The sequence below is a fragment of the Crocodylus siamensis genome, chromosome 1 (genome assembly GCF_052110815.1).
Source record: "Crocodylus siamensis isolate JL-2025a chromosome 1, ASM5211081v1, whole genome shotgun sequence".
In the NCBI taxonomy this organism is placed as follows: domain Eukaryota; kingdom Metazoa; phylum Chordata; order Crocodylia; family Crocodylidae; genus Crocodylus; species Crocodylus siamensis.
Window position 1 is genome coordinate 25058248 of NC_143395.1, and position 14091 is coordinate 25072338.

Below are 14091 nucleotides of genomic sequence, written 5' to 3' on the forward strand. Positions count from 1 at the left end.
CTGACTATTCTCCTTAGCTCATTGAAGTCTGCCCTCCTGAAATCTAGGGCTGCTGCCTTGCTGCAGAAAAGAAGAAATTGAAAATCAATACTTTTGCTCCCTACAGCATTTTAAAGGAGTGTTAGTAATGACAAAATACAAGTGTACTTTTAACAGTCTTCTTTAATAAAAATGGTTATTTTTTACTAAACAGTGCTACCAAATGCATGTCTTGTTAACTTACAAGATGCAATGTGAGGTGCTGAGGCCAACTTGGAAAACAAAGCAATAAGACATGCTGACATGATAGGAGAGGAAATGAAGAATGACTAAACAAACAAATTGATCTGAAGACAATCGTAGCCTTTTGCCTTTTTCAGCAAGTTGCTGTCGAATTGTCCTACCATGGCAAAATTGTTTTTCTACCTATTCATTTACAAGATCTATGATAAATGAAGCTGTGTACACTGTCAGGCAAGATTCAGACTTGTGGACTACTTTTCAAACCATTCTAATATTTTTAGTGACCAACTCCTCTGTTTTTAATCTCCTGTAGCTGGTTATAAAAGTGTAGTCAGCTGTGTCAGCAAACTTAATTTTTCTTAAGTGTTTGAACATGGAAAAGTTTTGTAAAGACGGGAGGACTTTTGGCAAGTTTTTTTTACTAGCCCTATATGGTAATAAATGTATTATTTTATACTGACTGCTTGAACTAAAAATTGGAAAGATTGTACTGGCAAATATGATTTGGTGAGGTTGACATGCTTGTCTTAAATTTGATTTAGCCAAGTTTAAAGAGTGATGGTCTGTGTCCAATATAATTAAGTACCTTAATGCCTCTACCGCTCACTTAATGGCTAGGTTTTTTGTTTTTTTTTTTGCTAGACTGTTGTTCCTGGAGAAAACATTTATGGTTTATATTAAACTGGGTGTTTCTTTGACATGTTCCTGACTCAGCATTGTTCAAAGCCCAACTTTAAAGCACTGGTGTATGCTATAAATTTCTTAGTAACTTAAGAGTCCTCAGGACAGAAGTATTGAAAAGTTACCAGTAAATATAGTGAGTGCCCTGCTCTGTTATATAAGGGCCTGAAAAATGTTCTCTTCCCCCTTGGCTTTACATCAAGTTCAGCTTGTCTCATGTAGGATAGCTGGAGAATGATTGAAACGCTAACACTGCCAAGGTGAACATAATAAGAGCTGAGCGCCTGAGAGGGGAAAGGGTTCTAGATAACGTGCTTTTTTGGACTGACACCCATTTAGCTTCAGTCTCTAACCTTTAAACATTGGCTTTCTACAAATGTAAGATGGAGTCCCTGTCATCTTTCAGTTAAGGTATGAAAGTAAATACTTTCCTTCCCCTGGAAAAACCAAGAAATTCTTCAGCAAATAGAGTTAATATTCCTGTTAGCCCTATATCAAAGAACAGGGAGAAATCCTGATAGGCTTTTTCTTTTTCTTTATATGTCATAAGAAGCCAAAGAGCATCCTACCCACATCCTTTTACAGCATTTTTAAAGTACCAGTTGGGTCAGTGTTTATTGGAAAAGAAAAATGCTTTCCCCCCCACCCTTTAATAGGGGACAGAAATTACTGTGCATCACAACAGGGATATTTGTGGTGTATAATCACGGATACATATATCCATGTGTTTTTATACAATAAACGTATGACTCCATGGTGTATTGCTAATATCTCCCTGTGTTCATTCCCCTTGGACTGAAGCAGTACCCGAGCAGTCATGCTAAAGAATTGCTGGGTAGTAGCCACATTTTTCCATGCTCCTTTCACAGGGGAGAAAAGTGGAGCTTCAGTTGAATGCAGAAATCCCACCACACTGTCAGTGACTGATCTCCTGCCATGGTTAGCTCTAAGGCTTAGTTTGTCTTCCCAAACAGCACAGATGGAGCAAGTTTTTACAAGTGCTCACTGAAAATATATTGGAGGAAAACCAGAATCAAAGTACGTAGTCATGGGAAATGAAACAATTCTTGGCAATTATTTTGAATAATTTATGAGCGTGCCTTTCTTATAGAAATTACATTTAAACCAAGACCCAGGAAACTTCAGTGGCTTCATACTTGGGGGTGCAATCCATAAACCACATCATCCACATAATCTCCATTAACTTTGGCTGGTTTTCACTTGTATTTTTATGCTGACCTGTTTTTCCCCTTCCACAAAAGTAATCTGTGAAATATATGTGTCAGTACTTCGCTAGTACGTATGCTTTATAGTTTTTACGCACAAAAGGTCTCTTTTCCCTCTTTCCAAAGATCTAGTAGTAGGGTACTTTTACTAGCAAGGTCTCAAATCACTAGTTATTTTAGTGTTTAAGTGATGTTGTAGCCATGATGTTCCAGGAAATCCTTGCCTCTCAAATAGTTATATTAGTGTATTATTAGTACTGTTAATTAAAATAAAACTATATTTTTCACACTAAATGAAATATGTCCATTTTTCTTGTAGTCATTTAGATTCTCTCCTACCCTATTTGCATTGCTTGTAATACAGAGTGCAGATCAGGTTGTCAGCATGCTAGTCACTGTGCAGTTGCATGCAGAAGAGACAGTTACCACCAGAAAGAATTTGCAATCTAAGCATCAGTGAGACTTATTCTTAAAACCTGAGCCAAAATAGCTGTGCCAGTAAAACTCTGTAGGTGCAGACCTGGCTGTAGACACTTATATGATCTCCTCAGTACAGTATCTTTAACTCTTATCCACGCAGCACCTTATTTTACAGCTGAGAAACTGAGCTGTGACTAGAGACTAGATCCACAAAGAGAAGGGTGTGCCCTCATGGAGTGCCTTACAAGATCAGGGTCCTGCTAATCAGTCTTATAGTCATTTACATTTGTTTTTCTTTCATTAGTATACAGTTGTAATACTTGTTTGTATTTGTTTAACAGTAAGTTTTGAATAGTTTTTCCTGCTCTTAAAGTCAGATATAAACTGCTTTGCTTTAGAACCACTTATATTGGGCATGCACATTGCTGGAGTCAAAATTGTTATTTTTAATTGGACCAGATATTGGCTGCTAACAAGGGAAAAGGGAATCAAAAATGCTAATAGTCACGAGAGAATTGTTACCCCCCCCCCCCTTAAAGTTTATTCAGGATGGAAAATTTTTCATTTTAGAAACTTTAAAACTGCCAAGCAAAATGGGTATAACTGGTATTAAATGTCCTTTCTGACCAATACATCCTCTCTAAGGCTAGGTACAGACATTCAAAAAGCCTGAGGTGGAATCTATCCAAGTTACGTAGTTTCCTGTAAGTCATAGCATAGATTAGATCGGTTGCAAACAAAACACACATTCGCCCTTTGGTGGGGGGAAGCAAACCTTAAATCAGGTTCTGCCGTTTTTAAACTAGCCAGTCTACCTGTGCCAAACTTCTGTTCTGTTACAGGTATAGTCCAATCGCCTATACTGGTAAAAGTGTGATGTCCTACCTGGCCTAAATGACTATTCCTGAATCTTCCTTAACATCCCATAGAAAACTGCTCCCAGAGCAGATGTTGATTCTGTAGGAATGGTGTGGAGTCATTTTGTCTGATTTTTGTCTTAACATGGGCCTAGGCTTTAAAGGAAAAGCACACACTGAAAGGGGGCTTCATAATGAGCAATACTTGGAGGGAATAATTTGAGCCTGGTTCATTTGTGTTTATGGACTAGGCTGCTTGATGTCAGAATGACAGAAGTACAACTCAATTACAGTCTCTTTTCTTTGCATGTTATGGGATTGGCTTTTTAGAGTTTGAGGTTTTCTTCACTTTTATTTTAGTCTCTTCCATTCATTACTGTTTTGTTTACTCTGGTTGCTGTTGGAAAGAAACTGACTTCATCTTGTTCTTTGTAGAAAAACTCTTGAAGATCGCTTGAAACTTGAAGAGAAGCTTGGCACCCTCCGTGTGTCTGACACCACAGTAGGCAGCAAGCAGGTGACCTTCAGATTAAAAAAGGTGAGCTAAAATGTTTTTAAGACATAACAGGCATGGTGGCTTAATTTGTCTGGAAGAACAGGAAGCACTAAAACTATCTGAAACAAATGTCCGTCTTGATTTCTTCTTTAGTTGACAGCACCTCTTCTTCATGACAGTCACCTAGTGTCCTGTGTGTCTCCGCTGTTTTAATGCAGGCAGCATGCCCATCCTCTTGGATTCTGGTGGGAAACATACAGCACTTTTACATGTGCTCTGAAGAATTTTGATTAGAGCACAACAGAGCAGACTCAACAAACTTTAGTTAAAGAGCCCCTGCCACCATTTTGAAATGCAGGACACTGAATGCACACAACGCTGCAGCTGCTCTAATGAAAATACCCCCTCCCTCGCTACCCTGGAGCATGTGTAAAGGCACCCATTAGTTCCACTTGCTGATGGGATCCCATCATTAGATGACATGACTGCATATAATCTTGGTATCAAGTCTGATCAGAGTTTGGTTTCTAAGCCAAAACATCTCAAACACCACAGGTGAAAATCTTCCATCTTGGTCATTAGTGTGATAAAACAGAACTCCTGACTGCTTTTTTTGGTCCTTAGATTTCCACAGCATTGTTCACAGGAGCTGTAATCCCTGTGTACCTGCCAAATTCCAGTTTGTATGTGTAACCAAATTCTACCTACCTAGCTTTTCCCGGCAATTTCAACCGGATGGATTTTTCTTTGTTTTCTGCCCTACATAGCTTTTCAGAGTCTTAATAGCTGCTGTTTCACTGTTCAGGTAGTAGGATTTTTGTGTAAAGAATTAGTACAAGTTAAAAATCCATGTCAGTTGATACTTCAGTGGGCAGTATATTTCTGCTAAAATTGGTTTTCCCCTGGGTGAGCCTGTTTGGTATAAGCCATTCTTATTCATTACCTGTTAATTAGCCATCTCTCACAAAAATAAAACGACTGTGGAATAGAGAGAGTATCTGGAAGAGTTATTAGAATGTGCCACTTCTGACACATTGAGACAAAAGGATCATGTAAGGTAAAATCACTAGACCTCTTTTACTAATTTCTCACAAGCCATTGATATCTGTTGTGTGGTGCTCCATGTATTCAGTTTGAAATTAAAAGCGTCTTGACTATGTCCCAGGTTGCAGTGTAACTGTACGAAGCCTCACCACTCTTAAGGGCCTTACCAACTGCTGTAACCGATATGGCAGCCCCATAACTCTAATTAAGTAAGCTTTGCGAGCCTTCCAAAGCATAATCTTTTTATAGCAGCTTTAAATTAGAAAGTGCTGAGATAGAAAGCTTTCTACAATTGATGATAGGGAACAAATGAAAGATCCACTTCTGTTAGCATTTTTCATGAAGATTTTGAGAGGAACAAGATCTGAGACTGGCTCAAAATGTCGCTTTTGGACTCGATCCCAGCAGAATGTGTATCACTGTTACAATCTCTTCCAAGTGATTTATTTAATTGCTCATCTCAGTATGTTTGTAGCTGTTGTTGTTTAACTGAAATACATATGCTGCAGAAGTTTGTAATATTGTGGTTAAAAAAAAAACAACTAGTTTATAAGTAACTGCTGTATATCGGCCCTGGACTGAAGTAGAGAGATGGCAAGTGAAGCAAAGTAAAATGGGATGGAAAGTCCCTACTGCAAAGGCTGGTCCTGCTCAGTGCAGGCTCTGCAGTCCCTGGGAACAGAAAAAAAAATGGACTGGAAAGGAGCCATGTCATATGATATGCCCTTCTCAGGATGAAGAGAATGCAGTTGGCAAGCCCAGCAGGATTTTGACACAGTTAGGATCATTACCAACTCCTGATTTATGATGTCCCAACTGCAAGGTGGAGGTGCAGGAAAAGATTAGTAGGATTTCTTTGGGAAGAGGGCTGGAGAGTAATGCTTCTCTACAGAAGTATACATGTCTGGCCCTTGTCTGTTTGGTCGTTGAACAATTTTTTTGTGTTGTGGCCATTGCTGTGGTACCCAAGTACCTGTGTGTCTGCTTCTGTCAAAATCTCAGCTTCCTTCCAAAGGAACTGGGATAACTTCCTAGAGTTTCTTAAGTATTGTTTTTTTCCAGAGTTGTTATCATGGCAACTACATTATTGTAAAATAGCTTTAGATTCTAGTGCCAGTACAAGTTGCATTTCATTTGATTAAAAAGTAACAACTGTAATTAGCAGGCAGGTTAGAAGAGAAAAGGAGTTCATGGAGGAAGGTCTTTGGTCATCAACAGACAAAACTACCACGATTCAAGCCAGCTCCATATCAGCAGTGCATAAATCAATGACACTTTTTGAAATCTGGACATTCCTGATATCTGCTTATAAAGAAAAGAACAGGCAATACATTTCAACAAAGCAGTAATTGATCTGACCACCTGTTGGAAGGAAGTAGGGTGAGTGATAGCTTGAAGTGCTGACGCTCAAGGTAGTAATGCAGTGAGGATGTAGTGCCTTGCATTGTACCAGTTGATCACGGTCTAAATCCATCACTGTACTAATCCAGTCACATTGTGCTGCTAATCGGATTACAAGAGGAATGGGTCTGCTGTGGACAGGCGCGCTCTAGTTTTGTAAAGAGCATTCAGTAAACTATATTTGCACAATATAGAATTTGCAGGATGGCTGTTCGTTGCATAAATATTAAACGGTGAAGATCTGCTGGTATCTCAGTTTCCTTTCATTGAGGCTTGAAGAGAGTGTCCCACTACCATGCGTGTTTAAGTGAGCTGCTGAGAGGGAAGATGACATAGTGGCCGCCCCCCCCTTCCCCCCGAGGTGGGGGTGCTCACGGACTTGGTTGGTCTCTGCCTCAGTCCCTTTGTTTCCATCCTGCCAGTCAGTTCTTAAGGTGCATCTACGGGTATGAACTAGGTGAAATATTTTTTGATTTTGTTTCCTGAATTTACAAATACAGGAATAATGGTCACAAGCTGGCAGAGGGTAGATTTAGGCTAGATATCAGGAGGCGCTACTTCACTGTCAGGGCAGCTAGGATCTGGAAACTACTTCCAAGAGAAGTAGTGCAGGCTCCTACCCTGGGGGTTTTTAAGAGGAGGCTAGATGAACATCTTGCTGGGGTCATTTGACCCCAGTACTCTTTCCTGCCATGGCAGGGGGTCAGACTAGATGATCTACTCAGGTCCCTTCCGGCCCTAGAAACTATGAAATAGGTTTTCTAGGGAGGCAGTTGAATTTCAGGCTAGGAAACTGGCTTGTTCCTGTTTGTATTGAAGTGTACTTAGTGCAGGAGTGGGCAAAATATGTCCCATGGGCTGGATCCAACCTGCCAAGGGATTTTATGAGTGATAGGTCCCTCAGCCCCTCCCAGACCAGGCATGGCCATTGAGCAGTAAGGGGAATAATATTAACAGCAAAGCACAAAAATATTCCACATTGACATAGAAACATAAGGATTTTTATGCTGACTCTTTTCCTAGTAATGTAAAAGTATCTGTTTTATGTAATGTGATATATGTAAAATGTCAAATTCTTTGGAATTTGTGTTAATTGTCCCCTCTATCTTTGAAACATCTTTTCTGGAAAGTCTAAATGTGATAGCCATCTTTAACCAAGATAGGAACCAAATCTTCTGGACTTCAGTATTTATGACTCACTGGAATAGAACATGAACCCTGCCATGAAGTAGAGATGCTGTCAGAAAAGTACAAAGTAAAATCTTGTGTACATTTGCAGTGTGAACAGTTTTAAAGTCCAAACTGTCAAGCTAAGAAGCAGGGAGCTGTGGGGAGCCAGAAGTTTAAGATTCTTGCTAAATACTGTGTCTTTGAAATGTACATAATTTTAAGAAACAATATCAGAATCTAAAAATACGAAGTAGAATAAGCTGCTTGAGCGTTACTCAGAGGAGTGAACTTACCAACATTTCCTTGTTAAAATTCAACTCTATATACAGGTGTTCAGATATTGTTGCAAGTGGTGTGGTTATGAGAACCTGAATAGAATAGAATTATTTCTTAAAATATCTTAAAATTGTACCTAAATAAATGTAGAGTATATAAAACAAAAACACATTTTTTTTATGTGGCACTTACATTAAACAGTTGATATGTTCGCTTTATAAACTGTTTTCCATGTTTAATGCAAGTAGATTACTATTTTCCCTTTGTTATGTTTAGAATTATACAATTTTTACTGTTGGCTTGTGAAAAGTTTTCCAGACTTTACTAATGCTGGAACAATTTCAGGAAGTTAGGAATTCTAACTAAGTCTGTTTTTTGCACATTTTCTAGTCAGAGCAGCAGAAGAAACAGCAGGAAGCTGAGAAGCAGCATCATCAGGAAAGGAAAAGCCTCAGACGGTCTGCTGGCCAACTGAAGAATAAACGTGGTAGAGGGCGGCCATTTTAGTGACTCCTTAAAGAAGCTGCCTTATTTTCACTTGTCACCTGCGAAGTGGGACTTTATGGCACAGGCTTTTTCCTTTTAACATCTAAATTATGGATACAAGACAACTAGAATTTGTTAAACCCTTTGTAAGGCAATGAAATGTTTACAAAATATGAGTGGATATTTATGAAAAGACACTAAGGGCAGGGGTTTTTTAATGACCTTATTTAAATTGGTACATGAAGTACCATGACTGGTTATTGTGTAACCCTGGATACGATTCATATGAAAGTTGGTTGATAAAAACAGAACTCTTTCTGTCTCTCTCTTTTTTTTTTTAAAGTAGTGAATTTTACTTTAATGAGATTATTTACTGTTTAAACAAAAATGTATTGAAGTTTTAGGCTGCTGAGATGTAGGTTGACTCATTTTGGCCTTAAATTACTTGCACCAGCAATATATCAAATAGAAACCCCTGATACTGCTTCAAGAACAGTGCACAACAGGGCTAAAGACTGGGCTTGATGCATACTGGTAAGTAAGGCCATGATTCAGCAAATGCCTAAATAGCAGCATGTTGAAGTCCAGTGAGACTTCTTCCATTTTAAGCATTTGATAAGTACCTTTTATAAATGGGAGCTACATTTGGGGAAAAAAACTTGATTATTCTTGATAGAAAACCTAGTGCTGTATTAACATGGAGACAGGTCTTGTATTAAAGTATCCCTTACTCACCACACCCAAGTTAAGATATGGATATACAATCAGTTTACCATGGCATAAAAGCAGCTGGGTTTTAATGTACATTAGCTGTTTTATAATAACTACCTGTATGCATACTTTTACTTTGCAGTAAATGAACTGAGCCACAGTAGCTTAACTCTTATTGAAACAAAGTTATGTCACTGGTTTAGCTTCCACAAGCTGTGGGGTAAAGACAGGCATACAGGTAGTTAACACAGAGTAGCTGGCATACAGTAAAACCCCTTGCGCTCTTACCCCACAGTAAATTGTTTGTATGACTGCTCAAGTGCCTTTGACATCTCATGATATAGAATTGAAATGTCATGGAACTTGAAACTAAATTGAACAGCTGTCTAGCGTGTTAAAGTCACTACATTTTTCAAGCAGGGTGAAATCAAACTTTGCAGAGAGGGCAAGTGCAGGAGCTGAGGCGCATAAATTCTGCAAAGGAGGGAATTTTACTTTTAGTTCATTTGGATCTTTAAAAAGTATTGTCATTTAAAAAAATAGCTTTTCCATTTATCTTTGGCTACACCAAAGGAATTGAAATCTCTGAATAAAATTTCTATGTATAAGGATCAGTAAACACTGATCCTTCAATATCATAACATTGTTTTTTCTGGATTTGTAAGACCAGGAAAGACGGATTGACCAGTGTGATCTACTGTATGAAATAAGGCTTTTATTCTGCTACTCCTGTAGTGAGCCTAATAATTTAGGATTGACTATACCAAATCATCCAGAATCCATCTTGGTTTTTAAAGTTGCCAAGAGATGAATAGTCCACCACTTTCCTCGTTAGTTGTTTGGGTGATTAATTACCTTCAGGTAGACTGGTTTCTTATTTCTACTTTAGGCAATGGCTGTATCTTCCATTTTTATTTTATTACACATTTTTCTATTTGAAGTCTTTTTAGTGCCATGGGGCCTCTTCTCAAGGAGGTAATTTATTCACTGTACTCGGTCAGTTTTCAATCTTTTGTGTTAAATCAGATTTAACTTCAGTCTGTCATGATGTTTCATTTTTCTGCATGTGTAGATGCACCCACTGTAACGTTTTACATAGACTAGTCTCACATTTCCTTTTGTCGCCAACATTCTTCAAGAACTATAGTCTCCGTGCTCTTATAAGTGGGTTCTGTCCTTCTGTGTATATGCTTTCTTTGATTTAGTCTTTTCAGAACTTTGGTCACAGTTAAATTGATGCCAGAAATGCATAGGGAAGCTGCACAAGGTAAAACAAGTTTTTTCCCCCCAAGTTTATTAAAACGTGAGAACCCAATTCTTATATTAAAATCAGCAAAAGCGCTTTAATTCCATGAATGTGATGGGTGCCCTGCTATTGTGGCATCCACAGTTATGGGGAGCCTTCCTGTTTGGCCCTGGTTTGAGAACTGCTTCATTAGTCATTTGAGGGAGGAGGCCCTGGAACTGCTGAACCTTCTCCTGTTCCTGCGGTGTTCACTGACTTAAAGTGGAGGGCTGGCAGGGGCCTTGAGAGAGGTCATTTAGTCCATTCTCTCATCCCAGTGCAGGATGCCTAGATCCCCCGTACCTAGAACATTCCTGACTGACAGACAGCTGTGCAATCTTGAAAATTTTAGTTAGAAGCTTATTTTCTATGGTCTAATCCAGGCTTGGTCAATCCAGAGTGCACATGTCAAAAAAGGAACAAGCAGACTGTGTGAGGCACATGGTAGATTGGGAAGGGAGCAGGGAGCACAGCCCAGAGCAGAAAGGGAAGGGGATTGAGTGGCACTCAAGGACTTACCTTGTGGTATGCCTGCCAAAGAAGTTGGACCCACTAGTCTAATTTAATCTTTCTTGTTCCAATTTATGCTCATTTCTACTTGTTCTACCCCCAGTGGACTTGGAGAGCAGTTTATGACCTTCTTTTGCAGTAGTATTTTATATAATTAGGAAGAAATCAGGACAGGGTGGCATCTTACGGACTAATTTATTCAGGAAGACATGAGTATTACAGCCTATGTTATCAATTATATAAAAGCATCTGATGATGTTTATTTTTATGTTTTCTTCTTTAGACTTAACAAACCTGATTCATTTCAATCCTTTCCTTAAGTCACATTTTCTAGATCTGGTTTCTGTTGCTCCTCTGGACTCATTCCTATTGGTCTTGTATCTTTCTTGAAGTGGCAATGTACCCCTGCTGGGGCCTTGATCAAGGCTGAGTAGTGTGGTAGGATTATATAAAACATTAATATATTTTACACATTATAATGCAGTTATATACACTTCAGTGCATATCATAACATGGATCCAACCCAAATCCTTTGATCTGTTTCTGGAGCTCTGTTACGAGCAGCAAGCTCCGAGTATTGTATAACTCTGCCCTCTGTTGCAGGTCTTTGTGAGTGGGGGAGTTATTTTACTAAATACTTCATGCTCTTTCAAAAAACCTTCCCCTCCCCCAAGTGGGCCTCTTGTGTGGGCCTTGTGTTATAAATAGTTATAAACTTGGAGATTTTTGGCACACTAATAATAGAATATCTGGAATTTCTGACAGTAGGGACAGTCTCAGGGTTGATAAAGCCTTTCAAGAATCCTTTGTATCTTTACTTTGAACAAAGGCCTTTAGTTACTTGGTTGTGCGGTCCACTTGTAAGCCGTCAGAATTCTTCTCATGAAAGAAGTGACTTTCTCTGTAATCCTATGAAGTTTGGCCATTTTGGGGTCGTTCTATCCCTGAGCCTGTCGAGATTCGAATCCTGTCAGAGCTCAGAGGACTGTGGCCCATTTCTGGGTGGTACCAGATCCTCTGAGAGCTGGCAACTTTTTGCTTCAGTGTTTCTCCCATCTTTTTTTTTTTTAAACCCCGCTTTTTGTCACTGTTGTGTTTGTAGTCTTTAGAGGTCTGCTGCAGTCAGGAAGCTGCTAAATCATTTGCATCTCTTCACCCACTAAACCAAATTGAGATTGTCCTCACTCATTCAGGTGAGTCACTAACCTAACATAGAGATCATGGTGGTGGGAAAAGAACTTTCAGCAATGGTCCTCCTGGTTGAGAGAAACAACACCCACAGCTCTTGCATTCAGAGCACCTCCGTAGCTTTGGAGTTTTCTGGTTCTAGGCAGGTATAGCAAAGCGTTGTACAATATCCAGTTGGCTAAGAGACTCGTCCATCATGGTGGACAATGACCAGGCCTCAGTTAATGACGATCCTCTGTCATCCTTTGTCTGTATTACAGTCACGTGATACAGCATATCTTCTTAGCAACCCAGGCTATTGTAGGCACATCAGAATGGTCCTGTAAGTGCCATACTGGTTTCCTATATAATTTTAAACATCAAGTTCCAGGGCTAATATGGAAGCCCTAATCTTCCATATTCTCTCAGTGACCTGTGTCAAGGATATTTAAAGTCATTTGTTGAAGATCGTGATTTTCAATTCTGCTCCCTTGGGACAATGAAACTCCTAAGTTAAAGCTCATTTTTGGGGTGGGGCAAGGAGGAAAGCCTTTTCAGGCCAGTCCAAGAAGGGGCCAACGAATTCCCATAGAAGCAGTGACCCATCCCAAACTTCACTACTTCCTTTCCAAATGCAAGGTGCATTTTTTTCAGCGTTGGCCTTGTTAACAAGCAGATAGCATGTACATTTTAAAACATTACCCTGAATAAAATACTAAAAGAAAAACATCCTTTATTTGTAGTCTATGATGTAGATATATCTAATTTTGCAGATTCAAGAAATTCATTATAATCCACTTAGTAGAAACTTATTTTAAAATTGTTTTTACATAGGGATCCAGTAAAGATTGTCTGGGTTTTGGCTTAGTTTTTAATGCTCACTGTAGTCATGGCGAGGAAGTTCACAGAGCTTCTGTCCAGTGTGACTTTCTCAGACATTAATTATCTTTTTGGACTGTAAACTGAAAAATCCTATATCATTCTACTCAACTAACTAACCTCTTATTAAAAACAATTAGTACTATGGTGGGTAACAAAAGTTTCTACCAAACAAAAAGACTTGTTGGTTTGATCTCTGGGTGATTAAGCCAACAAGTAAGCCTTATATCTATACCTCACAAATTAGAGGATGCAAGTTCAAGCAAAACAAAAAAAGAAAAACACAGTCCTGAAAGGGTCTAACTAACACCATTTCTGCAAAGAAAAATGTCTTAACTATTCTCTCAATTTGTTTTGGATAGAAATAAAGCACAACTAGTTGATCTAACTTATTTAATATTGCAAAAGACATTTGATGTGGTCTTGTACAAAGTAATTTAAAAAAAAAAATTGAGTAAAATGCAAATTTTTGTTGTAGATTGAATGCTGCCTAAAAGATTGTAAAGAATACCCATAGACCATTTACATTAGGAGATAGCAAAGAGTAATTATTAAATCGTCCATTTTCATCATGGCAGAACAGTGTGTTTTTCAAGGTTCTGCAATTAGGTCCAGTGTTTTAATATAATAAATGCTTTAGTAAGGAAGTTAAGTAGTGAGGTAGCAAAATTTTCAGTTCTTTATTTAGATTAGAGAGGAGCAGGGAGAATGCAGAAACTTCAGCGACACCTTAAATAAAACTGCAATTGTCTGACTTGGCAGCCCAGTGGCACATGCAATTCAGGGTATGTACAGACATTCGGGGAGGTTAGATAGAGGTAAAAATGGCCACCTGTTTGGGATGGAGGGGAGGGGGTTACATCAGGGGGTGAAGCAGGGTCTGTGGGAAGGTGTGGGGAGAGCAGGCAGGAGGTGAGTCTGAGGACAGGCATTAGTGGGGACTGGGAGGGTTGGCTGGTCTAGGTTTGTCTGGGGCTGGGGCCAGTGGCTGGGCTTCTCCAGCCCCAGATCTCCGTTGGGAACTGTACAGAAGTTCAGTTAGATCAGTCTTGTTGGACCAGATTTAAATTAGACTGTGTTGGAGGTGCACTTAACTTGGATTTGGATCAGCCATTTTTAGGTGGATCTAACAGTCCTGAACTTCTATACAGTTTGCACTTGGATCCCTAGTTAGGTCAACCTGGGTGAACTAAGATCCACACCTGGGTGAACTAAGATAGATCCAGTAGCCATTTTTAATGCAAACTAGCCTCCCCCAAC

The 14091-nt window shown here is 39.2% G+C and overlaps 1 protein-coding gene across 1 annotated transcript in view; it reads left to right on the top strand.

Annotated features, from left to right (window-relative positions):
- The window catches only part of NOL10 (nucleolar protein 10), a 74953-nt gene extending 61734 nt beyond the window's left edge, over nucleotides 1–13219 (top strand). The window contains exons 20-21 of the mRNA XM_090032131.1: nucleotides 3842–3944; nucleotides 8184–13219. Coding sequence (XP_089888257.1) covers nucleotides 3842–3944; nucleotides 8184–8300 — 220 coding nt within the window. The 3' untranslated portion in view covers nucleotides 8301–13219. The remainder of the gene's footprint in view (nucleotides 1–3841; nucleotides 3945–8183) is intronic.
- The last annotated feature ends 872 nt before the right edge of the window (nucleotides 13220–14091 follow it).